The sequence below is a fragment of the Bos javanicus genome, chromosome 15 (genome assembly GCF_032452875.1).
Source record: "Bos javanicus breed banteng chromosome 15, ARS-OSU_banteng_1.0, whole genome shotgun sequence".
Lineage (NCBI taxonomy): Eukaryota > Metazoa > Chordata > Mammalia > Artiodactyla > Bovidae > Bos > Bos javanicus.
Window position 1 is genome coordinate 82,615,514 of NC_083882.1, and position 27,118 is coordinate 82,642,631.

The following is a 27,118-nucleotide window of genomic DNA, read 5'->3' on the forward strand; positions in this document are numbered from 1 at the left end:
ACGTTCACCTCAGTGTTCATAGCAGCACTATTTACAATATCCAGGACATAGAATCCACCTAAATGTCCATTGGCAGATGAAATGAAGAAGACGTGGAATAGCTGTCTTCACTCCCATGTTCGTTACAACATTATTTTACAATAGCCAAGATAAGGAAGCAACCTAAATGCAGAATGATGGATACAGAAAGTGTGGTACATACCTACAGTGGAGTATTACTCAGCCTTGAAAAAGGAGGAAACACAGCAATATATGACAACGTGGATGAAACTTGAGGACTTTATGCTGAGTGAACTAAGCTAGTCCCAGAAGGACATGACTCCCCTTACCTGAGGTATCTAAAGTAATGCTGCTCATGGAAACAAAAAGTGGAGTGGTAGTTAGGAGGAGAGGGAAACAGGATGAGCTGCTTATCATTGAGTATAAAGTATCCACTGTGTAAGATGAAAAAGTTCTAGAGGCCCTCTCTACCATACTGTGTTCACAGATAACAACACTGTCCCATACACTGAAATATTTGTTAAGATCTCATACTATTTTTCAGCTACAGGAAAATAAATACATAAACTTTAAAAGTAGGGGGACAAAGCAGTCAGAGACAAAAAGACATATTGCACTGAGGGAACAACAACAATCTCCCTTGGCTTCTTATCACTACAAAGTTAGAAAGAAGTGCATCAAGAGCATAAAAAAGGCTTCAGGAAAAACATTGAAAAAATTCTACATTCAGTGAAAATATCCTTCAAAGTAAGCAGGTAATGTACTTTATTACTGGAATCTGTGCTGTTTTATGTTCTCAGTACTCAGGAAATTCCAGTGATATGATGATGATCACAGATGTGATATAGAAATCCTGTCTTAGATCAGCAGTTTCAGTTCATCTTCCTGAAATGAGGAAGTACTTCTTCCTCAATGTATTGGCTTGGAGAATTTTTTTTTTCTACCACTGATACATCCATCTCCAGTATCTCTCTTCTCCGATAATCATACCCGTGTTACACTAATTCATTAGAGATGTGAGCATCTTGTTGTCTTAAAGTTTTGTGCTGTGCTGTGCTTAGTTGTTCAGTTGTGTCTGACTCTCTGCAACCCCATGGACTGTAGCCCGCCAGGCTCCTCTGTCCATGGAATTCTCCAGGCAAGAACACTGGAGTGCGGTGCCATTTTCCCTCCAGGGGATCTTCCCGACCCAGGGATTGGCAGGCGGGTTCTTCACCACTGAGCCACCGGGGGAGCCCCGTATACTCTAAATAGAGAGAAATTCGACAGTGCTGGAAACAGTAGTGGAACACTGGAATAGGGAGTTGCATTCATCCTTTATCGATTATGGGCACTTCCTTACTAGCCATAAGTGTTACAAGAAACTTATGGACCTGTGAAATAAACCAGACAGGAACAGGGATACAGCCAGATGATATCACTTAGACCTTTTTTAAATGTTTCTTCAAAGCATTAACTTTATTCTTCTAATTTATTTCTTAATTGGAGGAAAATTGCCTTACAAAGTTGCGTTGGTTTCTGCTATACAATAGCACAAATCAGCCATAATTATACATATATCACCTCCCTCTTTATACATGGGGGTCTTAAAAAGAAAAAAAGTTGAACTCATAGAAGCACAGAATAGCGTGGTGGGTGCCAGGGTTGGAATGTGGAGGAAGCAGGAAGGTGTGCAAGACCCAAAGGGAAGTCCGTGGGTGAGCAGTGAGCAGGGACTCTGGGGTTCTGTTGACCGTTCACCGCTCTCCCACCCCAAACAGCCCACGCTGCTTCCCCGCTGATGAGGATTCATTCTTCCTTCCCGCCCAGCCCTCTGCCTCTCTGGCCACATGTCCAGCCCACCCGGCGCTGTCTCAGGTGGAGGCCCACTTTACAGAGGCTCACAGTTCCACTGGTTCCACCCATGGGGGATGGCGATGTGATGCAGGTTGTGACTGACTTTCTGCACGATTTTGTTGGCTTTGTCCGTGTGGTTATACACGGGGATGCCGAGCTGGTCCAGAGCCCGGGTGTGGACGGCCAGCATGTGGGAGATGAGCCCGTGGCCACGGTACTCGGGCAGCGTGGCCCCCATCCACATCTCTCCCGTCTGGTCCATCAGGGACCAGGAGGCAGGGGTCCCCTCAGGCCCCAGAAGGCAGAAGGTGGGGAAGGCCCGGATACAGCGCTCGATGAACCTCTGGCTCCTCTCGTTGCCACCAAAATGCCAGAATTTATTCACCAAAGCGGCATGGGTAGGATCCATTGATGAGAGCTTAAACATCTCCTGGTTACTATTGACAAGAAGGAAAAAAAAAAAAAACAACTCGTAAGTCACACATACTGAGAAGTATTATACATATTGTTTGCCCCCAAATTGTCTTCAGATGATGCATTTGAGAGTGCAGGGAAAGGCACAGATTCTGCAACAAGGCTACCCAGATTCATAATTCAAAAGCTGTGTGATTTCAAACAGGAAACATGCTGTCTCTCTGCCTCCTTCCTTTATAAAGTGAACCTATCAATCGTACCTTCCTCAAAAACTGATAGAAGAGCAATTACACCATAAGGACCCAGGACTTGTGCCTACCCACAGTCAGTTCAGTTCAGTCATTCAGTCATGTCCGATTCTTTGTGACCCCATGAATCGCAGCACACCAGGCCTCCCTGTCCATCACCAACTCTCGGAGTTCACTCAAATTCACGTTCATCGAGTAGGTGATGCCATCCAAACATCTCATCCTCTGTCGTCCCCTTCTCCTCCTGCCCCCAATCCCTCCCAGCATTAGGGTCTTTTCCAATGGGTCAACTCTTTGCATGAGGTGGCCAAAGTACTGGAGTTTCAGCTTTAGCATCAGTCCTTCCAATGAACACCCAGGACTGATCTCCTTTAGGATGGACTGGTTGGATCTCCTTGCAGTTCAAGGGACTCTCAAGAGTCTTCTCCAACACCACACTTCAAAAGCATCAACTCCTCAGCGCTCCACTTTTTTCACAGTCCAACTCTTACATCCATACACGACCACTGGAAAAACCATAGCCTTGACTAGACGGACCTTTGCTGGCAAAGTAATATCTCTGCTTTTGAATATACTATCTAGGTTGGCCATAACTTTCCCTCCAAGGAGTAAGCGTCTTTTAATTTCATGGCTGCAGTCACCATCTGCAGTTATTTTGGAGCCCAAAAAAATAAAGTCTGACACTGTTTCCACTGTTTCCCCATCTATTTCCCATGAAGTGATGGGACCAGATGCCATGATCTTCGTTTCCTGAATGTTGAGCTTTAAGCCAACTGTTTCACTTTCCTCTTTCACTTTCATCAAGAGGCTTTTGAGTTCCTCTTCACTTTCTGCCATAAGGGTGGTGTCATCTGCATATCTGAGGTGATTGATATTTCTCCCAGCAATCTTGATTCCAGCTTGTGCTTCTTCCAACCCAGTGTTTCTCATTATGTACTCTGCATATAAGTTAAATAAGTAGATTGACAATATACAGCCTTGACGAACTCCTTTTCCTATTTGGAACCAGTCTGTTTTCCATGTCCAGTTCTAACTGTTGATTCCTGACCTGCATACAAATTTCTCAAGAGGCAGGTCAGGTGGTCTGGTATTCCCATCTCTTTCAGAATTTTCCACAGTTTATTGCGATCCACACAGTCAAAGGCTTTGGCATAGTCAATAAAGCAGAAATAGATGTTTTTCTGGAACTCTCTTGCTTTTACTATGATCCAGCGGATGTTGACAATTTGATCTCTGGTTCCTCTGCCTTTTCTAAAACCAGCTTGAACATTTGGAAGTTCACGGTTCATGAACTGCTGAAGCCTGCCTTGAAGAATTTTGAGCATTACTTTACTAACGTGTGAGATGAGTGCAATTGTGTGGTAGTTTGAGCATTCTTTGGCATTGCCTTTCTTTTGGATTGGAATGAAAACTGACCTTTTCCAGTCCTGTGGCCACTGCTGAGTTTTCCAAATTTGCTGGCATATTGAGTGCAGCACTTTCACAGCATCCTCTTTCAGGATTTGAAATAGCTCAATGGAATTCCATCACCTCTACGACCTTTGTTCGTAGTGATGCTTTCTAAGGCCCACTTGACTTCACATTCCAGGATGTCTGGCTCTAGGTGAGTGATCACACCATTGTGATTATCTTGGTCATGAAGATCTTTTTGTGTTTTTGTGTATTCTTGCCACCTCTTCTTAATATCTTCTGCTTCTGTTAGGTCCATACCATTTCTGTCCTTTATTGAGCCCATCTTTGCATGAAATGTTCCCTTGGTATCTCTAATTTTCTTGAAGAAATCTCTAGTCTTTCCCATTCTGTTGTTTTCCTCTATTTCTTTGCATTGTTCACTAAGGCAGGCTTTCTTATCTCTTCTTGCTATTCTTTGGAACTCTGCATTCAGATGCTTATATCTTTCCTTTTCTCCTTTCTCTTTCACTTCTCTTCTTTTCACAGCTATCTGTAAGTCCTCCCCAGACAGCCATTTTGCTTTTTTGCATTTCTTTTCCTTAGGGATGGTCTTGATCCCTGTCTCCTGTACAATGTCACGAACCTCCATCCATTGTTCATCAGGCACTCTACCTATCAGATCTAATCCCTTAAATCTATTTCTCACTTCCACTGTATAATCATAAGGGATTTGATTTAGGTCATACCTGAATGGTCTTGTGGTTTTCCCCACTTTCTTCAATTTCAGTCTGAATTTGGCAATAATGAGTTCATGGTCTGAGCCACAGTCAGCTCCTGGTCTTGTTTTTGCTGACTGTATAGAGCTTCTCCATCTTTGGCTGCAAAGAATACAATCAGTCTGATTTCGGTGTTGACCATCTGGTGATGTCCATGTATAGAGTCTTCTCTTGTGTTGTTGGAAGAGAGTGTTATGACCAGTGCATTCTCTTGGCAAAACTCTATTAGCCTTTGCCCTGCTTCATTCCATCCTCCAAGGCCAAATTTGCCTGTTACTCCAGTCAGAAGTATCTAAAAGTTAAGTACTATTGCTGTCGGCAAAGCAGTGAATCAGCATTTAATGAGGGAATTGATAAGAGTGCATTTTACCCATAAGAAAACTAGGTTAACAGAAAATAGATGAGTGCCCCAAAGCACATGCTAGCAACTGTGGGTAAAGCCAGAGCTTAGGAATCATGGAATCGTAGAATGTTGTTGTCAGAGTGTCCTTGGCCACTATGGGAACTGAAGTCCAGAGAAGGGGTGTGATGTAGAGTGCAGGCAGCCCCAGAAGCACAGAACACTGAGCCTGAAGTCATCTTCAGGCTGTAAAGGGCTTTGGAAAGGGTCTCGAGATGGGGAACTAGGAGATCTGTACTCAAGCCCATCACACCCTTAACTATCCACGTGACCTGAACAAGGTATATTATCATCCAAGCCTGTTTCTGTCAGGAAAATAGGGATAATGTCTCCAATCTTGTCTACCTCTGAGGTGGACAACAGAATCAAATGAGACTATAGATGTGGAGGCGTTTTCAGGTGTTCGTGGGATGTTGCTCAGTCGCTAAGTCATGTCCACCGCCTTAGTGCCTCCATGGACTGTAGCACGCCAGGCTCCTCCGTCCTCCACCGTCTCCTGGAGTTTGCTAAAATTCAAGTCCATTAAGTCAGCGATGCTGTCTAACCATCTCATCCTCTGCCGCCCCTACACCCCTTCATGAATCACAGACTTGTCATGGCAAAGGGGCTTATGTAACTCAATGAACCTGTGAGCCATGCTGTGCAGAACCAGCCAAAATGGATGGGTCATAGTAAAGAGTTCTGATGTAACATGATCCACTACAGAAGGAAATGGCAACCCACTCTAGTATTCTTGCCTGGAGAACTCCATGGGCAGTGATGTATGATACTGTGAGTAAAACGTTTCCAGTCATTTTAACACACAGAGGACCAGAGGACTAGGCATCTCTGAAGAAATGGCATTTGAGAGTATGAATGACAATAAAGAGACAAGTATATGAAGATCAGAGGGAAGGACATTGTGGGAAGACAAAGTGCAAATGCAACAGCCCAAAGCCATGTGTGGGTACATGAGATCCAGTTGTATAAAGGGGGTCAGAGCCGCTGGTGGGAGTGAGCAAGGGCGACAGGATAAAGTCCGAGGGGGGATGAGTTCCAGGTCTTATAGGACCTTGGAAGGTCATAGAGGAGTTTGACTTTGATTTTATTTTCTTAGGCACTAAAATCACTACAGATGGTAACTGCAGCCACACACACAAACACAAAACCATTTTCTCATTGGAGGAAAAGCTATGACAAACCTAGACAGCATATTAAAAAACAGAGATACCACTTTCCTCACAAAGGTCCATCTAGTCAAGGCTATGGTTTTTCCAGTAGTCGTATATGGATGTGAGAGTTGGACTGTAAAGAAAGCTGAGTGCTGAAGAATTGATGCTTTTGAACTGTGGTGTTGGAGAACACTCTTGAGAGTCCCTTGGATTGCAAGGAGATCCAATCAGTCCATCGTAAAGGAAAGCAGTCCTGAATATTCATTGGAGGGACTGATGCTGAAACTCCAACACTTTGGCCACTTAATGTGAGGAGCTGACTCATTGGAAAAGACTCTGATGCTGGGAAAGATTGAGGGCAGGGGGACAAGGGGACGATAGAGGATGAAATGGTTAGATAGCATCACCGACTCAATGGACATAAGTTCAGCAAACTCCTGGAGGTTGTGAAGGACAGGGAAGCTTGGTGTGCTGTATGTAGTCTGTGGAGCTGCAAAAAGTCAGACATGATTTAGCGACTGAACAACAACAGCAAGCTGAGAAACCTCAGTGGCTCTTCGGCAGGTGAATGGATGTAACCCACATCACACTCTAAAAGCATCGCTCTGGAAATGAATTGTGGGGAGCCAAGAGTGAATATGGGGAGAGAAGTTGGGAGGCTACTGCAATGGTGAAAGAGCATCTTTTTTCAAACTCACATGGCTTTGGGTGCACCATATCCAACAGGTAAGTTCTTTGTCTCTGGCAGGGAAGGAAGAAGTTTCCTTGCTGTCTCCGGCATCACATAGAGAATGCACTGTGTGTGCTGACCTTAACAAGTTTAGTGGCTGCAAGATTCTGTATCACCTCATTCAGACTGGACTGTGAACCTAGAGAAGGGTAAAGTTAGGGGAGAAGTAACTGCCCTTGTAGATGCTTCTGGAAGGTTCCCAGCAAACTCATCCAGGATTGAAAGTCAGCAACTTTGTTTCTGGTGTTGCAAGCGACCATGTGACCATGGCCTCATCACTGCCTCAACCTATTTGCTCTTACCCAATACAGAGATAACACTAGAAATACTGTGGAATCGAGGACACGTGGCATTCAAAAAATCGTAGCAAAACTTGGGCTTCCTTGGTTGTCCAGTGGTTAAGAATGCGCCTGCCAATGCAGAGGTCATGGGTTCGGTCCCTGATCCGGGCAGATGCCTTGGAGGGCCTAAGCCTGTGTGGTGCAGCTTCTGAAGCCCGCTTTCTTAGAACTTGTGGTCCACAACAAGAGGAGCCATGGCAACGAGAAGCCCACACACCGCAACGAAGAGCAGCCCCTACTTGCTGCAACTAGAGAAAGCCTGCGGGCAGCAACAAAGACCCAGCACAGCCCAAGTAAATTAAAAAAAAAATAGTAGCCAACCTTCGACATGCCCTGGTGTTGGTCTAATACCGCATTTAATCCTTACATTAACCATATGTATTGCATGCATGCTCAGTCATGTGCAACTCCTTGCAACCACACGGACCACAGCCTGCCAGGCTCCTCTGTTCATGGGATTCTCCAGGCAAGATTACTGGAGTGGGTTGCCTCCTCCAGGGGGATCTTCCCAACCCAGGGATCGAACCCACATCTCCTGCATCGGCAGGCGGTTTCTCTACCACTGTGCCCCTTGGGAAGCCCAGACGCAAGTTTCAGGCACTTCTATTATCTTCATTGTTTATATGTGAGGGGACTGAAAAATAGATATGTTACATTACTTGCTCAAGATCACGAAGCAAATAGTAGGCGGAACAGGGATGTCACCCAAGGGAGTCTGATTCCAAAAGTGACAGGTTTTCCTGTGACTGGGGATGTGTCTATGGCACAAGGACTTATCATTCCAATTGTGGCTCAGTGGCAAAGAGCCCACCTGCCAGTGCAGGAGACACAAGAGCCACAGGTTCCATCCCTGGGTCAGGAGGATCCCCTGGAGAAGGAAATGCAACCCGCTCCAGTATTCTTGCCTGGAAAATCTCGTGGACAGAGGAGGCTGGTGGGCTGCAGTCCTTGAGGTTGCAGAGTTGGACACAGTTTAGCAACTAAACAACAAACAGCAAGAAGGCCAGAGGGAGCTCTGCTCTCACACCCAGTCACCCTAAGGGACCTTCAATATGTATGCAAAACATATCAGGAATCCTCATCTAAAAAGAACTTACATTTCGACCCAGAGGGAGGGTATGGGGAGCGAGGAGGGAGGAGGGCTCAGGATGGGGAACACAGGTATACCTGTGGCGGATTCATTTCGATATTTGGCAAAACAAATACAATATTGTAAATTTTAAAAATAAAATAAAATTTAAAAAAAGAACTTACATTTCTCACATGTTCTTAAAAGAACCCTTTAGTTTGCAATGTTTGAATTCAACTCCACTGAAGAGATGGTGTTGGCTGACACAGGGTGTCACCATCAAGCTGAGTGTCTGGGGTCTAGTAGGAAATACTGATTGTAGGGGATGAACTCAGGATAAAGTGACACTCCAGGTATAGATATGAGCAGTCCCCTCAGTGGGCAGATCCCAGATCTCTTACGTACTTTGGATCTGCAAATCTTGTTTCCAGTTGATGACATCTGATGTGGCAAGGGACTCTTGACAGTTGTTGAGATCCTTGGAATAGATTTGGTAGGTGTTGGTATAATGATCAAAGTCATCTGCCATCTCCTGTGTGGTTGGGTAATATAAATAAATCAAACTGATCATATGCAGTGATTGGAATACTTGTTTGGTATTTCAGTATACAGTGCTATTTGACAAACTAAATATCGCTGTTCTTCTTGATGTGCTATCATCATTTCTGAATCATTTTCACCATACGACTAAGTCATGGATTTAATGAATGGTTCCACTTACAAGTAAGAAAAGCTTGATGAAGGTATTTTTCTGCTGCATGACAATTTCAAATCAACCAAACACTTACCAGTTTAGAGTGCATTCTTCAGTGATTTTACAAGCCTCAGGAGAAAGAACGAAATCTTGTTAAAGACAAGCTTCAGTTGCAAGAGTAAATGTTACTCTGTTTCAAAGAGTCTTAGAACAAATGGATTATGAGGACAATATTGAAATGGACACAGGTAACCTTGCATTAGAATTCTCACATGTGATAAAGCTGTGCAGAATGAAGACCCAGGATGCCTTAAAAATGTAAACTGCAATGCACTGTTTAAAAAATAATTCATATTTCCAAAAAAGCTAAAACAAAATTTGCTCAAAAACATTGTCTCAAAATTAACAAATAAAAGATGAAGAGATTATTTTGAAGCTGAAGGAAGAAATCAAAGAACAACTACCCAACAAGGGCAGAATAGCTGGAAATTGTTGCCCAGAAATGCCCTTCCCATTAATACCACGAACAATCTGGTTTTTAAAGATTGTATTAAAAAGTGAATATTATTCCCCTTTTTAGATTTCAATAATTAAAGTATCTTTACTTTTGTATTCTGTTTAATTTGGTACTTAAAAAAAATCACTATACATTTAAATTTTACTTCCAAATAATTCATCAATTGATATTATACAGTTACATATTTTTGATGTGGGAACTTTTATACTTCATTTTCAATATGCTTAGAAGGAAAGTTACGACCAACCGCGATAGCATATTCAAAAGCAGAGACATTAATTTGCCAACAAAGGTCCGTCTAGTCAAGGCTATGGTTTTTCCTGTAGTCATGTATGGATGTGAGAGTTGGACTGTGAAGAAGGCTGAGTGCTGAAGAATTGATGCTTTTGAACTGTGGTGTTGGAGAAGACTCTTGAGAGTCCCTTGGACTGCAAGGAGATCCAACCAGTCCATTCTGAAGGAGATCAGCCCTGGGATTTCTTTGGAAGGAATGATGCTAAAGCTGAAACTCCAGTACTTTGGCCACTTCATGCGAAGAGTTGACTCACTGAAAAAGACTCTGATGCTGGGAGTGATTGGGGGCAAGAGGAGAAGGGGATGACAGAGGATGAGATGGCTGGATGGCATCACTGACTCGATGGATGTCAATCTCAGTGAACTCCGGGAGTTGGTGATGGACAGGGAGGCCTGGCGTGCTGCAATTCACGGGGTCCCAAAGAGTCGGACACGACTGAGCGACTCATCTGATCTGATCTGATAACGTATTTATATTTGAAACAGATTAACAACTTAGTCTGAGTGATTTTTAAAAGTCTAGTACTGAAAATATATTCCCAAATACAAGCATCATAATCTGTTCCTTTTATTTCCCTAATGTTATCATTGGAGTAGGAAATGGCAACCCACTCCAGCATTCTTTCCTGGAGAATCCCATGGTCAGAGGAGCCCAGTGAGCTGCTGTCCATGGGGTCGCAGAGAGTCAGACACGACCGAAGTGGCTTCGCACACAATGTTGTCATGTTTACCTTCACACATGTTGGGGTGTTCCTTTCTCTGCTTAGAACGCAACCTCTGTTCTTGTCAACCTGTTAAAAACCTATTACTCTTCAAAATTCCCTTTTGGCAAAACGTCTTCCGTGAAAGCTCTCTGGTCCTTGCCCCGCATCCTGACCTCTGTAGCCTAACCGTCTCTTGGCCAGCGCTCCTCCTGTTTTTCCGATATTTACTGTGCCTTGTCACACCTCGCTGCATTTGCTTTGCTTGTCTGCTTCTCTCCAGACTCTGAGGCTCTTGAGCACAGGGGCCTGTTCGCTGTCACTGCATTTCGCTTCTGTATCCACAGGGTCTCCCACATTGCCAGGCACCTGGTGGGCGCATAGCGAATGCAAACACAGATGCACATTCATTCTGCCCCTGGCCCCTTACCTGCTCCTGAGGGCGGATGACCACGGTCTTAAAATCAGGCCACTTGTCCACCAGGGCCTTTAGATTGAATGGGTTTCCCTGGTTCATGTGGAAGACGGTCCCGTAAACCTGCCGTATCCCGAGAAAGTGAGAGGGTCAGCTTATCAGGAAGCGATGGTGAAGCGCCCTGTTTGATCAGGACAAGGCTTATTTCTGTGAAATTAGGTTAAGTACCTAATATGCCTTTATTTTGGCCTTCAGGTTCTACTTTACTACTCCAAATGGAAATAGACTTTGGGGTCAAACTGTGAGAACATTATACTGTGTGCGTGTGTGTTAGTCGCTCAGTCGTGTCTAGCTGTTTTTGACCCCATGGACTGTAGCCCGCCAGGCTCCTCTGTCCATGGGATTCTCCAGACAAGAATACTGGAGTGGGTTGCCATTTCCTTCCCCAGGGGATCTTCCCAACCCAGGAATAGAACCCAGACCTCTGCCTTGAAGGCAGATTCTTTACTGTCTGAGCCACCAGGGAAGATCAAAAATTTTATTAGTATATTTTAAAATCCAGGTAAATAAAATGAATAAATTAAAATCATCTACTAACACGTTGTAGAATTTAGTGTTATATCTTTCCATTTTATTCCATTTATTTACTCACACACATAGTTTTCAGGGTTCCCTGATGGCTCAGTCAGGGAAACTAAAGAAACTGCCTGCAATGCAAGAGACCCGGGTTCAATCCCTGGGTCAGGAAAATCCCCTGGAGAAGGGAATGGCAACCCACTCCAGTATTCTTGCCTGGAAAATTCCATGGACAGAGAAGCCTGGTGGGCTACAGTCCATGAGGTCACAAAGAGTTGGACACGACTGAGTGACTAACACACACACATACACTTCTTAAACATGAAATTAATTACCTAATACATATTAACTTAACATCTGTCCCCCTCACATACACATACACACTATACTATGAGCTTGTGTCCACATCAATAAACAGAAATCTATACAATCATTTTTAATGGCTGCATAACATCCATTACATGGAAGGACTACTTCAACTTTACTGTCTGACTGCTGGTCATTTCAGCTTTTTCTTATTTTTAACAGTTTATTTTTCAATGAACATTGCTTTTGCATAAACCTTTGCAAATATGTCTGATATTACAAATTCTAGAAGGGGAATTTCTGGGTCAAACACCAACTGTTGTTTAAATATTCTATATTTCTTGCACACATCTCCAAATCACTTTCCATAAAGGTTAAATGAATTCCCCTCTATGTAAAAAGTAGAGACAAAGCATGGTGTTAACAACACAAGCTTTGGTGGCCAAGGTCCAAGGGCAACACTTATTGGGCAATTTTTTTAATCTTTGCAACCACGGGTTCAAACATTGGTTCCCTCAAAACATTGAAGAGGCTGAGAAAGAGATTGTCCAAACTGGAATGAGCCACGTGGTTGTGGGGAGAGGAAAAACAGCAATCCATACAAGGGTGGACCTTAGGACCTAGATGCATTGAAACAAGATGCCTTAGCAGAAGGCATGGAAGAATGCCAAAGACCAGGGCCCAAGGAAATGGTGACTATTTCAGTGACAAAGGACCACCTCTCACCCCGTGCTTCCCTACTCTTGCCATGAAATGTTAATGTCAGACTAAGGCAAAAGAGGAAGAGGCAAACTTTGACTTTGTTTTTCAAACTTTGACTTTACTGAGTTTTTATAAATTAAATTTCTGCCATTAGCAGATGCTCAATATAGAAATTAAATGCAGTTTTAAGGAAAATAAAACACATGCTTTTCCACATGACATTTGGAACCAGTGGCATTTATATACACATTTCTGTGCCCGTGATAGTGTCATTTAACCAGAACATAGTGACTCAGGCAGCCACTGCAAAGGGAAGGGACTGAAGCTCACAGGTGAGCTAGACCCACGTAGTTTCCTCTGCTTGGGAGATAGGTGGGCAGTCCTTCAGGCTGCAATACTCAGATTTTTCTCTCACCTGAGACTTATTAGCAACTAGTCAATGAGTTTTAGGCCATACATTTGTAACAAGAATAAATTTTACAGATAACCTAGATTTCTGCTTATGGGGAAAAAGCTATGTCATCAAAGAATCAGGAGAGTAGAGAGGAAAAGAACCTCATTAAAACTGAGGATCTCATATTGAGAGTCTCTTTGCCTTACAGTAGAGTTGGGCTAAGACTAGTCGTGCCAAGAATTTTCTCCAAAAAGTTTGAGATCCACTTAACACAAAAAGTAAATAACAATTCAAACTCCAGGCATAGAGCATAAAAGAAAACAATTTAACTTGAAAAATTTTCCAAGTAGACTTGGAAAAATTTTCCAGTAAAGACAAAAATTATTCAGGTACCTAACTGATTTAGTTCCTTCTCCTCCTCCTCCTGAAAAAATACTTTTGAGGTTATACTGAATACATGGTGTAGTTCCTGATATTTGGCAAGTGTTATGGCACCCTACTCCAGTACTATTGCCTGGAAAATCCTATGGACGGAGGAGCCTGGTCGGCTGCAGTCCATGGAGTCACTAAAAGTCGGACACAACTGAGTGACTTCACTTTCACTTTCATGCATTGGAGAAGGAAATGGCAACCCACTCCAGTGTTCTTGCCTGGAGAATCCAAGAGACTGGGGAGCCTGGTGGGCTGCCGTCTATGGGGTCGCACAGAGTCGGACACGACTGAAGCGACTTGCAACAGCAGCAGCAGCAGCAAGAAATATTGGCTATTAATTTTATCATATCTTAGTTAACCCTCCAAACATCTCTGCAAGGTAATGATAACCCTGCTTAGGGCTTCCCTGGTGTTTCAACTGATGAAATATCTGCCTGCAAAGTGGGAGACCTGCATTTGATCCCTGGGTTGGGAAGATTCCTTGGAGAAGGAAATGGCAACCCACTCCAGTATTCTTGCCTGCAGAATCCCATGGACTGCAGGGGCTGGCAGGCTACAGTCCGTGCTCTCAAAGAGTCAGACACGGCTGAGCGACTCACACACACACAACCCTGTTCAGGGTTGAGGAGTGTCTACCAAGAGTATTTACTTTCTGGTTTTACTCATTTTACATGCAAGAGCACTGAGATTTTTGCAGTGTTACCCAGAAAACAATGAATTTGTGGGATCAAAGCCGTCTGACTCCTGACCTTGTTCCTCTCAAGAGCTCCCTGCCCTACCCCTCAGTGTAGCATGCCTCTGGGCTACACTAAGTGCCTGTGGCCCAGCCTACACATGACCCCTAAACAAGGTGTCAGGGCACCAAGGAGAAGACGCGTTCGGCGCTTTGCCACCCGGTGGACTATAGAGTTCATGGGATTCTCCAGGCCAGAATACTGGAGTGAGTAGCCGTTCCCTTCTCCAGGGGATTGTCCCAACCCAGGCATGGAACCCAGGTCTCCTGCACTGCAGGCGGATTCTTTACCAGCTGGGCCACAAGGGAAGCTCCCCCCAAACCCCCGGCCAAAAAAGGATATAATATGATGCTATTCCTTTCAGGTTTCCCATCAGCATGATCAGTATAATTAACTCTACTAAATTCTACATTATATTCATGCTGCCCTGAGAAGTCTGGAGCTGTGATTCATCACTGAAAGGAAAAGCGTTTATTTTCCAGACAAGCCCTGTATGCTAACAGAGTTTATACTTAAGGGTTTTTGTTGTTGTTGTCTATTGTTTTTGTCTATCTTATAAATTCCAATTGTCCATTGCGAGTACACAGAAAACCAATTTTTGTATTTTGTGTATTCACCCTAAGGCCTTTGCTAAACCTAGTTGTACATCTAGGAGCTTTGGGATTTTGGTAGATTCCTTAAGATTTTTCTCATTAGACAATTATACCATCTGTGAATAAACACTATTTTATTTTTTTCCAATATGTATTTCTCTTATTTCTTTTTCTTGTCTTATTGTGCTGATTAGGATATCTAGTACCATTCCCACCGGGAGTGGTGGGAATGAATATCTTTCCCTTGCTACTGACCTTAGCAAGAATACTAAATCTTTCACTATTTAGATTAATCTTAGGCATAGATTTTTCCAGTACACGTTTTATCAGGTTGAAGAAATTCCTTCCTATTCCGAGTTTGCTGAGAGTTTTATTTTTATCAGAAATATTACATTCTGTCAAACATTTTTCTGCACCTACTGAGAGAAGATCTACGGCTTTTCTCCAGTCTGTTGACAACAGTGAATTGAACTGATTGATTTCTGAATGTTGAATCTGCCTTGCCTTTCCAAGGTGAACTTCCCTTGGTTATGATGTATTATCCTCTTGATATGTTGATGGATTTGACTTGACATTATTTTGTTAATGGATATCTCTGTTCACAAAGAGTATTGTTCTGTAGTTCTCGTTTTGGTGTCAGGGTAATTCTGGACTCATAAAATGATTTGGGAAGTGTTTTCTCCTCTGCTCTATTCTGCAAGGGTTTTTGTGGAAGTGATATTTTTTCCTTACGTGTGTGGTAGAAATTGCCACTGACAATATCTGAGCATGGAATTTTCTTTGTTGGAAGGTTTTAAACTACAAAGTCAATTTCTCCAATGGATAGAGGGCAATTCAGGTTGCATATTTCTTCTTCAGTGACCTTTGGTAATTCATGCTTTTCACAGAATATACAAAGTGAAATGTATGGACTTAGTATTGAAAATCGTTCTCACTGGAGGTGCCAAGTCTTAACTAGTGGGCTGCCAGAGAAGTCCCTAGACTGTTATTCTTTTTTAGTATAAGCACTTAATGCTATCTGTTTCTCGGTTATCAACTGCTTTAGTTGCATCCCAAAGCTTTTCATACCTTGTATTGTTATTTTCATTCAACTAAAATGTTTTCTAATTTTCCTTGTAATTTTAAACATGACTTATTTAGAAGTGTGTTGTATACTTTTAGAAATTCAGGTATTTTCCAGATATCTTTCAGGGCTTTTTTTTTTTAGTTTAATTCTATATTGCTCAAGAACGTACTTGCTATACTTCAATTCTTCTAAAATTTAAAAAAAATATGGTCTATTTTGCTAAACATTCCATGTGCACTTGAAAATAGCATGTACCCTGCCATGGTTGTGGGAAGTATTCTATAAATGTCAGTTTATTCAAGTTGGTTCATAGTATTTCATATACAATAAGTTCACATATGTATTTATAGGTTTTTTGCTTATTCTACAAATCACTGAGCGAGAAGTGCTGAGCTCTTCACGCCTGTGTCCTTCCAGATTTCTTCTCTCAGTTTTCTCAGTTTCTGTCTCGTGTCCTTTGAGCCTCTGTTGCCAGGTGTATGCATTTCAGGTTTTCTTACATCTTCTCTGTGAATTGATTCCTTTATCATAATAGTGGCAGTCTTTATCTCTAGTAATAGCCTACTCCCTTTGTAATATATATTATTGCAAGAAAAGCACTTCCACTTCTCTACGGTACAAGATCATTCGTTAAACACAATTTCTGTCTCATTCAAAGTTAAACATAATCCTTGGGGTTTGACGAAAAACAGAATTTGACCAATTATTAATTACAAAGAAGAACCATAATGGATAACTTTTCACCAGGCACTTGATTCTTTGCTAAGAATAAACATTGACTTTGCCAATTCTGGAAAAAAAAAAAAAAACAAAGTTCCAGAGTTACATAACATGAGCTGAAGGGCACGAGGGAAAGCTTTGGCATCATCACACAACAAAGATCACAATGGGTTCAAATCATAGCCCTGCCACTCACCACTGGCATGATCTTGGTCAAGTCATATGACTGAGCCTGCCTTTCTCCTTTGGTTCTACAGACATGACATAGCTGCCTTGCAGATAGGTGAGGTAAACCAAACGAGCAGCCAGGTGGGTGAGCTTGGCACAGAGTAGTGCTCAGGGATTCCTTGTTCTCTTTCCCACCTTCCCTCAAGCTGTCCCTAGCCCTTTCCCCCTTAAGAATGCTCCACTCTCACCTTTAAGGACTCGGGGAGACTCTTCCTCAAGGATTTCTCTAACATCTGCAGCAGTTGTGGGCCTTGTAAATGGAACATCTCGGCAGGTCCCTTAACCTAAGAGAGGATCGACAGACAAGGAATGAGAAGTGCTGGAAGACACACAAAGATGCCCAAGTCCCTGTTTCCTGGGAAACAGCAATGGTTAAAAAGCAAAACAGAACAACAAACCCGCCACTCCCTTCGTGTTTCTGAGTGTCTTCCTGCAAGGAACTGCCCTTCTCCCATTGGGCTTAAGACTCACCGTGACCCTCACGTTGTCTGTGACAAGGCCAGGTACTAATCCTTCAAACTCTCCATCTTCAACAGCTCATAGAAGTCAACATAAAAAAAAAAACTTCAAACAAACAAAAAGCCAAACAATCCCATTAAAAGGGCAAATAACTGGATTCTTTCTGTTTACTCTCCCTTCCTACATGGTTAGGTGGACGGTTTATCCCGGCTTAACAATCGCAACAAAGTGTTCTAACAGCTTAACAAAGATTAAAGCTTGACAAAACGTTAATCCGTCTTCTCTCCTGCACCCAGTCCTCTGGCTGTGATCCACCCTCAGCCCAAGCCAACACTGGCATTCAGAATGATCCTCCATGAAACTTTGCTGACTCCTTTCCATGAAACAACCCCTTTCTGCCTGACCTTTCAGATGTTTGTAGATCTTACCATCTGAGAGTTCTTCTGTTGAAATAATACCCTCTTCCTATTTCAGCACTCCTTTTCCCTCTTGAAATAATCCTTTCAAATAAAGTCTCTCCTTACCAAAGTCTGGCTTTGATTTTTTATTTAATGGTATTTTGGTATAGTTTCATTATAATTTAAATAGACTTTTGTGACTAGACTGGAAACCTAAGTATTGCTTTATTTATCTATAAGTCATTCACTTATTCAATCACTCAATAAGTGTTAATATTTATTGAGAACTTAATGTATTCAACAAATGAGGTGTCACCTCAGCTAGGCTGAACTACATTTCCCAGAATTCCTTTCCCTTTATGTTTCCACTTAGGGTGGACCACAGAGATTCTCTGGTAGCTCAGCTGATAAAGAATCCATCTGCAATGCAGGAGACCCCAGTTTGATTCCTGGGTTGGGAAGATTCCCTGGAGAAGGGATAGACTACCCACTCTAGTATTCTTGGGCATCCCTGGTGGCTCAGTTGGTAACAAATCCACCTGCAATGCAGGAGACCTGGGTTCGATCCCTGGGTTGGGAAGATCCTCTGGAGGAAGGCATGGCAACCCACTCCGGTATTCTTGCCTGGAGAATCCCCATAGACAGAGGTGCCTGGCAGGCTACAGTCCATGGGGACACAAAGACTTGGACACGACTGAGCGACTAAGCACAGCACAGCACGGAGAGATTCCTATGGAAAACCTGGTTGCTGTTGTTCAGTTGCTCAGTTGTGTCCGACTCTTTGTGACCCAATGGACTGCAGCACGCCGGGCTTCCCTGTCCCTCACTATCTCCTGGAGTTTGCTCAAACTCAAGTCCATTGAGTCGGTGATGCCATCCAACCAGCTCATCCTCTATTGCCTCCTTCTCCTCCTGCCCTCAATATTTCCCAGTGGAAAACCCGGAGAGCAAAATTAAAGCAGCGGGCATTTTGCAGCTAACCTCAGGGATTCCCAGGTGGCTCAGTGATAAAGAATCCACCTGCTAATGCAGGAGACTCAGGAGATGTTGGTTCGATCCCTGGGTCAGGAAGATCCCTTGGAGGAGGAAATAGCAACCACTCCAGTATTTCTGCAGGAAAATCCCACGGACAGAGGAGCCTGGCAGGTTGCACAAAGTTGGACGTGGCACAGTAACTCAAAATATAAGGTAGTAGCTGGGCTGGAAGTGCTTCTCTGTCCCCTGGGTCTACCTTCAGCCTGTCTGTCACCTGGGACAGGGGAATATTAACCCCTTAATGGTTTGCAAATGTTTTCTCCTATTCCATAGATTGTTCATTTTGTTGATTCTTTTGCTGTGCAGAAATTTTTAGTTGGATATAGCCCCACGTGTTTATTCTCTGCTTTCAATACTTGAGCTTTTGTTGTCATAACCAAAAAAATCATTGCCAAGACCACGGTCAAGTTTCCCACCCACCCACACCATGTTTTCTTCTTGGAGTTTTATGGTTTCAGGTCTTAATACATTTAAGCCTTTAATCCAGTCTAGGTTAATTTTTTGAAGTGGTCTTTGTATCTTGATTGTAGCTGCTGTGGGCAGTCACTGAGGCTGGTAGGAATCACTTAAGTCCTGTAAATATATATTTTCTTTACTACAAGGTGAAGTGTGCTAGTCTCCTCTGTTGTCCTTCTTTTCCACACAAGACCACAGAATATTTCTTTAACTCAGTATCTGATTTAACAAGTCTGGACTGTCTTCATTTTATTTAGGCCCTAATTCCAGAAGACCTTCAAAATCCAGCTTTTGTTCCCATTTCAAAGTCTTACTCAAATTTCCCTTTTCTCTCTATTGACTCCCTTTAGTTCCTCAATCCCAAAGGAACAGATCACTCTTTTTTCTGTACCCCCCAAAGATTATGTACACATTTCAATCAAAACTTGTTACAGCCCTCTAGGTTATCAGTCCTCTGGGCAGGATCTTAAATAATTTATTCTATTATTCTCAATGTTTATTACACTGTCATGCACACAGTAAGAACTCAATGTTTATTGATTTAATGTATGACATGCTTGCATAAACACAATCATCTCTTTAATCACTCTGCTTACCAAGGGAAAAGACTCATTCTTTCATTCAACAGGTGTCAGTAGAAGAACCAACTACATTCTGGGCTTGGGCATTCCTACCAGATGTTTCTTTGAAAAAAAGGCTCAGACCAGAATAGAAGTACCTGTGCCATATCTTGGAAAATATCAAGACAGTAGAACTGTATCATTTCTAAACATTAATCAGACATTGCATGTGTGCTGAGTTGCTTCAGTTGTGTCCGACTCTTGCAACCCTTATGGACTGTAGCCCTCCAGGCTCCTCTGTCCATGGGATTCTCTAAGCAAGAATACTGGAGTGGGTTGCCATGCCCTCCCCCAGGGGATCTTCCTGATCCAGGGATTGAACTCCTGTCTCTTATGTCTCCTGCATTAGCAAGAGGGCTCTTTACCATTCGTGCCACCTGGGAAGCCCATTCACACATTAGCTAGGAGTATTTCACAAAAAGACTGCACGAGAATAAGAAAAGTTGAATTTGATGCCAGATTACTGGGATAGAATACTAAAGTTCTGACAAGTACATTTGGGAAAACTTTTTGCACTCGCATATATGCACACACACACACACACACAAAATGAACACAAATGTGATGTTCAATAAATGCAGTTGACTAAAACTGAGGAGATTCGTTTTAGGGGGATGCCAGCCTTGATAACAGCCAAAGTCCTGGGAAGCACAGTTTGAAACCTTTGGCAAATCCATTCCAGTACTGGGAATTTATCCAAAGAAGACAGTTCAAATGAGGAAAAATACTCTGAAAAAGTTTGAAAGCAATACAATATTAACTCCCAGGCATGTACAGGACACAATCTCAGTGTCCTGCTACACATATAATTCATGTAAATATGATCTATCGTTCCTTTACTACTCTAAAACCCATTTTCACATGAAGGTTATATGTTGCCATGTGAGAAAGTCTTCAAGATGAACATGAAAAGAGGGACATGACACTGCAAAAATAACTAGAGGCCTTTTTGTGTGCATATTCACATAAATCACAGACAATAAAAATTTAGAAGGAAACACCAAATTATATAGGAGCATTACAACTGAGATTTTAAAAATTACATTTCTTTTTTACGGTTTTAAATGAATATTAATCTCATCTGGATTGTAGTCTGTTGACTACAGTCTACCTCGTCTTTTGGAAACTTTAAGAAGGGCACTTAATTTCCCTGGCCATCATTTATCCAAGGGGGCGGGGGGGGGGGTGAATCTGACTATCATATAACGTTTCTAGGGAATTGAATGAGATCGTGTTTGCATGGTATGTCTACAAACTGTTCCATAAATATCACCCAAACCCACATACTTCTTCCCAGAAGCTGTTACCTTTTCTGGCACGCCAGCTATTAACAAGAAGTTTCCAAATCATGCCACATTTACGTACCAATTCAGAACAAAAGCCTGTCCTTATCCAGGGAAAAATTTTTACAGAATCAGGACACTACTCCGTACATGGTACATGCCTGATACAGATTTCTCAAAGGGAACCACTTCCTTTTCGCCTGGCATAACTCTCAGCACTCATAAATTCTTATCGGCATCCAACAGCAACATTTTGGTTCATCCGCCTCAGTGAGGAGACATGGGCTGAGGCGTCTCAGAGCAGTGATCCTCCTTGGCTCTCACCTGTAACACTGTCTTCCCACTCAGTTTCTGCAGAGATCCCCCCCACACCCCCACACCCCCCACACCCCGCCCACATCCCCAGAAATAAGAGGCAGAAGATCATTCCAGAAGATGACATGTATCTTCTGGCTACTGTGGTCTTGAAAAGTGTGCTTATTGGTCTGATCCCCAACCTGCTGAGCTGAGAGTCTTAACTGAACCCACGCACCAAGCTGCGCTTCGGCGGCTGGGTGTGGGGAGTCCCTCCTCCCAGGTCCCGTGTTTGGCAGAGTGCCCCTCTGAGGCTCGTTTTTTTCCAGAGGTCTGAGCTGCTTTCTGATCCCACGGGTCCTTCCAATCCCCCCAGTCCTCAGCAACTCTGAACTGTGAGATCCTGGAGGCAGGATCTCTACAGGCAACGCCTGCTGCGCTCTCTCCATTTTCATGAATACCTGCCGCAAAGCAAGAGAGGGCGACTGTTTGAACTTGATGTAGAGAATCAGAGCTCTTTTGTTAACCATAAGAAATTACGAACTTGGAAAGACTTAAAGGGCCTAGAAAGTACCCCACCCCCCACCCTCACCTTTAGGATAAGTTCGGTAAACCTCAAATGGAAGAAACAGAAGGAGAACCACTCCCCAGACATATCATAATTAAACGATTAAAAATCCCAGATAGAGAGATAACCTTAAAGGAAGCCACAGGAAAAGCACGTGTGACACGTAAGGGAACAGAGGTGCAAACAGTGGCTGGCTTTCAGAAGGTGTGCGAGGTCGGGAAGACAGTGGTGTCAGTGAGTCCAGTCTTACACTGCTTGCAGCTCGGTAGTCTAGTAAATCAAGAGACGACAGTCCTGGCAAGGAACGGTGACTATTCAAACGCCAGCAGGCCAAAACGACAGCTGGCTTGCGTCCCAGAGAACCGTCTTGGCTGAACTAGAACTCAGGCTTCTTTTCTACTTAAACGGGAGGGATTAAAATCAAACATTTCCTAGTTTGGGTCAGCCTCTGGATGGGACCTGTTCATTTCTTCCTTCCTTCAGTGATTCGCAGGTGGGTCTGGTCAGGACGTTTCCTGTGAGCTTAACAAAAGTATTTTAGCTTGAAGCTCCTTATCTGGGAGGCAGAGATAATAGGGAATTATGCAGATTATACATAATACCCATCTCTCATTCCCAGAGATACAATTTAAGCTTAAAGGTAGTACTGTTTTAGTGAGTAACTTGTAATAGAATACAAAGGTTCTTCCCTGTTAGGTTTCTCCACTGTTAATGTTCATTCCACAAACTTGCGGGGAAAAGGATTAAGACCACTCTGGCCATTTCCTGCCAAATGGGGAGATGAATATTTCGTAGAATCTTCAGTCAGTGGTAAAAATCCTCTTTCCTTTTTTATCTACAGCTGTTTGAATCTGATAAAACCCTTTAGCACTTTGTCCCACCAGCGTTACCATCTCTAGGGATGACTTTCCAAGGCTTGAAACAAGGCATGTGAGCACTTGGCTCCATCATGTTGTCACTGTTCTAGCCAGAAATTGCACGGATGCTACCGTGTCAGAGTTGGAGCCAATTTTCTTCATGCAGGTGCTGAATTTCTTAGCGAAGTCCTCGTCTCTCCTGGCTGTAAAGCGGCTCAGTGGGATCTGTCATTATGTCCAGCAACTAGATGTGTCACACCGAGAGTGGAAGCTAGAAGGGCATGCCCAAGGGTCTGCCCATTCGTGGAGACGCCTCTTTCACATTCCCCGGCAGCAACAGCAATCAGGCCAGCATCATCAGTCTTTGATGTCCCGTGATCACGTTTCTGATAAGGTCCCTGTGTCCTGGGGCATCAGTGACGGTACTTGCTGGTCTCAAATGTCCACAGGGAGATATCAATGGCGATACTTTGCTTGTGTTCAGCTTTCAGTTTGTTCAAGACCCAGGCATCCTCTTCAGAGACGTTCTGTCCAAGTGGGATATGCTTTCACCCACACCGAAAAAAATGTCCACAAATATTAGTGGCTATCTTTTCACAGACCCAGGAGGGAGTGCGGTTGGTAAAGCGGGGAAGACCTCTGTCTCCTTTTCTGGGGTTTCCATGAGCACCATCTGTATAGGCTTAAAGTGCAGTCTGATGGGACTCTGACCCCAAGCTCTTGGTGAAAAACTTCAGGACGAGGTCTATCGCCAGGAAGTTCATCAGCTCATCCCGCACCGTTTTATCCTGGGCTTCTGGGGGGAATTAGGCACCTCAAGTCCAAGGGAGCCGTGGGCCTTGTCCTTCCTTACTGTGATCATCTCTACCGTATGAGAGGCTCTCATCTTTTATCATTTTTCTTCTTATGTTTTGGCCTAGGGCAATCACTTCTTCGTGTTGTCTTTCTTGCCGTTAAGGGCATTTTTCCTTCCTCAATAGTGCTTTACCTGTCTCCAGGTTACTTGCCTTTCAGATGTTCAATGCTGCCCCCAGGAGAGTGGCATTTGCCTTGCATCTTTCCTCTGCTGTTCCCTGTTGAACGCTTCATAAGCAACACCAACCAACTGAGAAGTATTCATTCTAAATGTAATACCTAATCTTTGCAACTTTCTCCTGATCGAGGTACTTTGCTCAAAAACAGGTCAAATTTACCACTCTAATATTTTCAGGGGCTTCTGAGTCTGCATTAGTATGGCATCTGTGTGTGTTAGTCACTCAGTCATGTCTGACTCTCTACGACCCCATGGACTGTAGCCCATCAGGATCCTCTGTCCATGGGCGTCTCCACATGAGAATATTGGAGTGCCATTTCTTTCTCCAGGGGATCTTCCTGACCCAGGGATCAAACCTGTGTCTTCTGCATTGGCAGGGAGATTTTTTACTGTCTGAGCCACCAGGGAAGCCCTGTAGTCTTGATAAATCCTTTCTAAAACTTGAGAGAGGTCCTCATTTGTTTTGCTGAATTTCCTGAATATTGTTCAAACTCTTTAGCTTTGCTTTCCCTTTTCAAAGCCCTGCCCGATGCATAATAAATGGTGTCCTAATAAGGGCAGCCTTCCCTCATGAGGTCCCAGTGTGGTCAGCTGTGGTTACTGCCAAGCATGATCAAGGTGTCGAGGATCCTCCATATAGGGATGGCTGTGATCTCACCACTTACAGACGCCTGAGAAACCCAGCAGGCTGGCCATTTGCATTTAGCCTCCCGCATAACATTCACGGGGTTCTCAAGAATACTGAAGTGGTTTGCCATTGCCTTCTGCAGTGGACCACGTTTTGTCAGGGCTGTCCACCATGTTGAAAGTGAAAGAGGAGAGTGAAAATGTTGGCTCTAAAATCACTGCAGATGGTGATTGCATCCATGAAATTAAAAGACACTTACTCCTTGGAAGGAGTTATGACCAACCTAGATAGCATATTAAAGAGCAGAGACATTACTTTGCCAACAAAGGTCCATCTAGTCAAGGCTATGGCTTTTCCTGTGGTCATGTATGGATGTGAGAGTTGGACTGTGAAGAAAGCTGAGTGCCAAAGAACTGATGCTTTTGAACTGTAGTGATGGAGAAGACTCTTGAGAGTCCCTTGGACTGCAAGGAGATCCAACCAATCCATCCTAAAGGAGATCAGTCCTGGGTGTTCATTGGAAGGACTGATGCTGACGCTGAAACTCCGATACTTTGGCCTTCTCATTCGAAGAGTTGACTCATTGGAAAAGACTCTGATGCTGGGAGGGATTGGGGGCAGGAGGAGAAGGGGACAACAGAGGATGAGATGGCTGGATGGCATCACCGACTCGATGGACATGAGTTTGACTGAACTTCGAGAGTGGGTATGGACAGGGGGGCCTGGCGTGCTGTGATTCATGGGGTCGCAAGGAGTCGGACACAACTGAGCAACTGAACTGAACTGAACTGAACTAGGTTGGTCATAGCTTTTCTTCCAAGGAGTAAGCGTCTTTTAATTTCATGGCTGCAGTCACCATCTGCAGTGGTTCTGGAGCCCAAGAAAATAAAGTCTGATACTGTTTCCTATGTTCCCCTGTCTATTTCCCATGAAGTGATGGGACCAAATGCCATGATCTTCGTTTTCTGAATGTTGAGCTTTAAGCCAATTTTTTCACTCTCCTCTTTCACTTTCATCAAGAGGCTTTTGAGTTCCTCTTCACTTTCTGCCATAAGGGTGGTGTCATCTGCATATCTGAGGTGATTGATATTTCTCCCAGCAACCTTGATTCCAGCTAGTGCTTCTTTCAGCCCAGTGTTTCTCATTATATAATCTGCATATAAGTTGAATAAGCAGGGTGACAATATACAGCCTTAACATACTCCTTTTCCTATTTGGAACCAGTCTGTTGTTCCATGTCCATTTCTAACTGTTGCTTCCTGACCTGCATATAGGTTTCTCAAGAGGCAGGTCAGGTGGTCTGATATTCCCATCTCTTTTAGAATTTTCCACAAGAAACACCTGGAGTAACAGGTAAATTTGGCCTTGGAATACGGAATGAAGCAGGGCAAAGGCTAATAGAGTTTTGCCAAGAGAATGCACTGGTCATAGCAAACACCCTCTACCAACAACACAAGAGAAGACTCTACACATGGACATCACCAGATGGTCAACACCGAAATCAGATTGATTATATTCTTTGCAGCCAAACATGGAGAAGCTCTATACAGTCAGCAAAAACAAGAACAGGAGCTGACTGTGGCTCATATCATGAACTCCTTATTGCCAAATTCAGACTAAAATTGAAGAAAGTGGGAAAACCACGAAACCATTCAGGTATGGCCTAAATCAAATCCGTTATGATTATACAGTGGAAGTGAGAAATAGATTTAAGGGACTAGATCTGATATAGTGCCTGATGAACTATGGACAGAGCTTCGTGACACTGTACAGGAGACAGGGATCAAGACCATCCCCATGGAAAAGAAATGCAAAAAAGCAAAATGGCTGTCTGATGAGGACTTCCAGATAGCTGTGAAAAGAAGAGAAGTGAAAAGCAAAGGAGAAAAGAAAGATATAAGCATCTGAATGCAGAGTTCCAAAGAATAGCAAGGAGAGATAAGAAAGCCTTCTTCAGCGATCAATGCAAAGAAATAGAGGAAAACAACAGAATGGGAAAGACTAGAGATCTCTTCAAGAAAATTAGACATACCAAGGGAATATTTCATGCAAACATGGGCTCGATAAAGGACAAAAATGGCATGGACCTAACAGAAGCAGAAGATACTAAGAAGAGGTGGCAAGAATACACAGAAGAACTGTACAAAAAAGGTCTTCATCACCCAGATAATCATGATGGTGTTATCACTCACCTAGAGCCAGATATCCTGGAATGTGAAGTCAAGTGGGTCTTAGAAAGCATCACTACAAACAAAGTTAGTGGCGGTGATGGAATTCCTGTTGACCTCTTTCAAATCCTGAAAGATGATGCTGTGAAAGTGCTGCACTTAATATGCCAGCATATTTGGAAAACTCAGCAGGGGCCACGGGACTGGAAAAGGCCAATTTTCATTCCAATCCCAAAGAAAGGCAATGCCAAAAAATGCTCAAACTACCGCACAATTGCACTCATCTCACCTGCTAGTAAAGTAATGCTCAAAATTTTCCAAGCCAGGCTTCAGAAGTATGTGAACTGTGAACTTCCAGATGTTCAAGCTGGTTTAAAGGCAGAGAAACCAGAGATCAAATTGCCAACATCCACTGGATCATGGAAAAAGCAAGAGTTCCAGAAAAACATATATTTCTGTTTTATTGACTATGCCAAAGCATTTGATTGTGTGGACCAACCTAGACAGCATATTAAAAAGCAGAGCCACTACTTTACTGATGAAGGTCCTTATAGTCAACACTATAGTTTTTCCAGTAGTCGTGTATGGAT

General features: G+C 43.3%; 1 protein-coding gene across 1 annotated transcript; it reads right to left on the reverse strand.

Annotated features, from left to right (window-relative positions):
• Positions 1–1,443: 1,443 nt before the first annotated feature.
• LOC133227137 (glycine N-phenylacetyltransferase-like) lies at positions 1,444–17,929 on the reverse strand. Its single transcript, XM_061381599.1, is given in 7 exon segments — positions 1,444–2,273; positions 6,916–7,024; positions 7,027–7,086; positions 8,763–8,889; positions 10,994–11,101; positions 16,918–17,013; positions 17,201–17,929. Coding segments are annotated over 6 exon segments (885 nt in total). The 5' UTR covers positions 16,996–17,013; positions 17,201–17,929; the 3' UTR covers positions 1,444–1,870.
• Between the last annotated feature and the right edge of the window lie 9,189 nt (positions 17,930–27,118).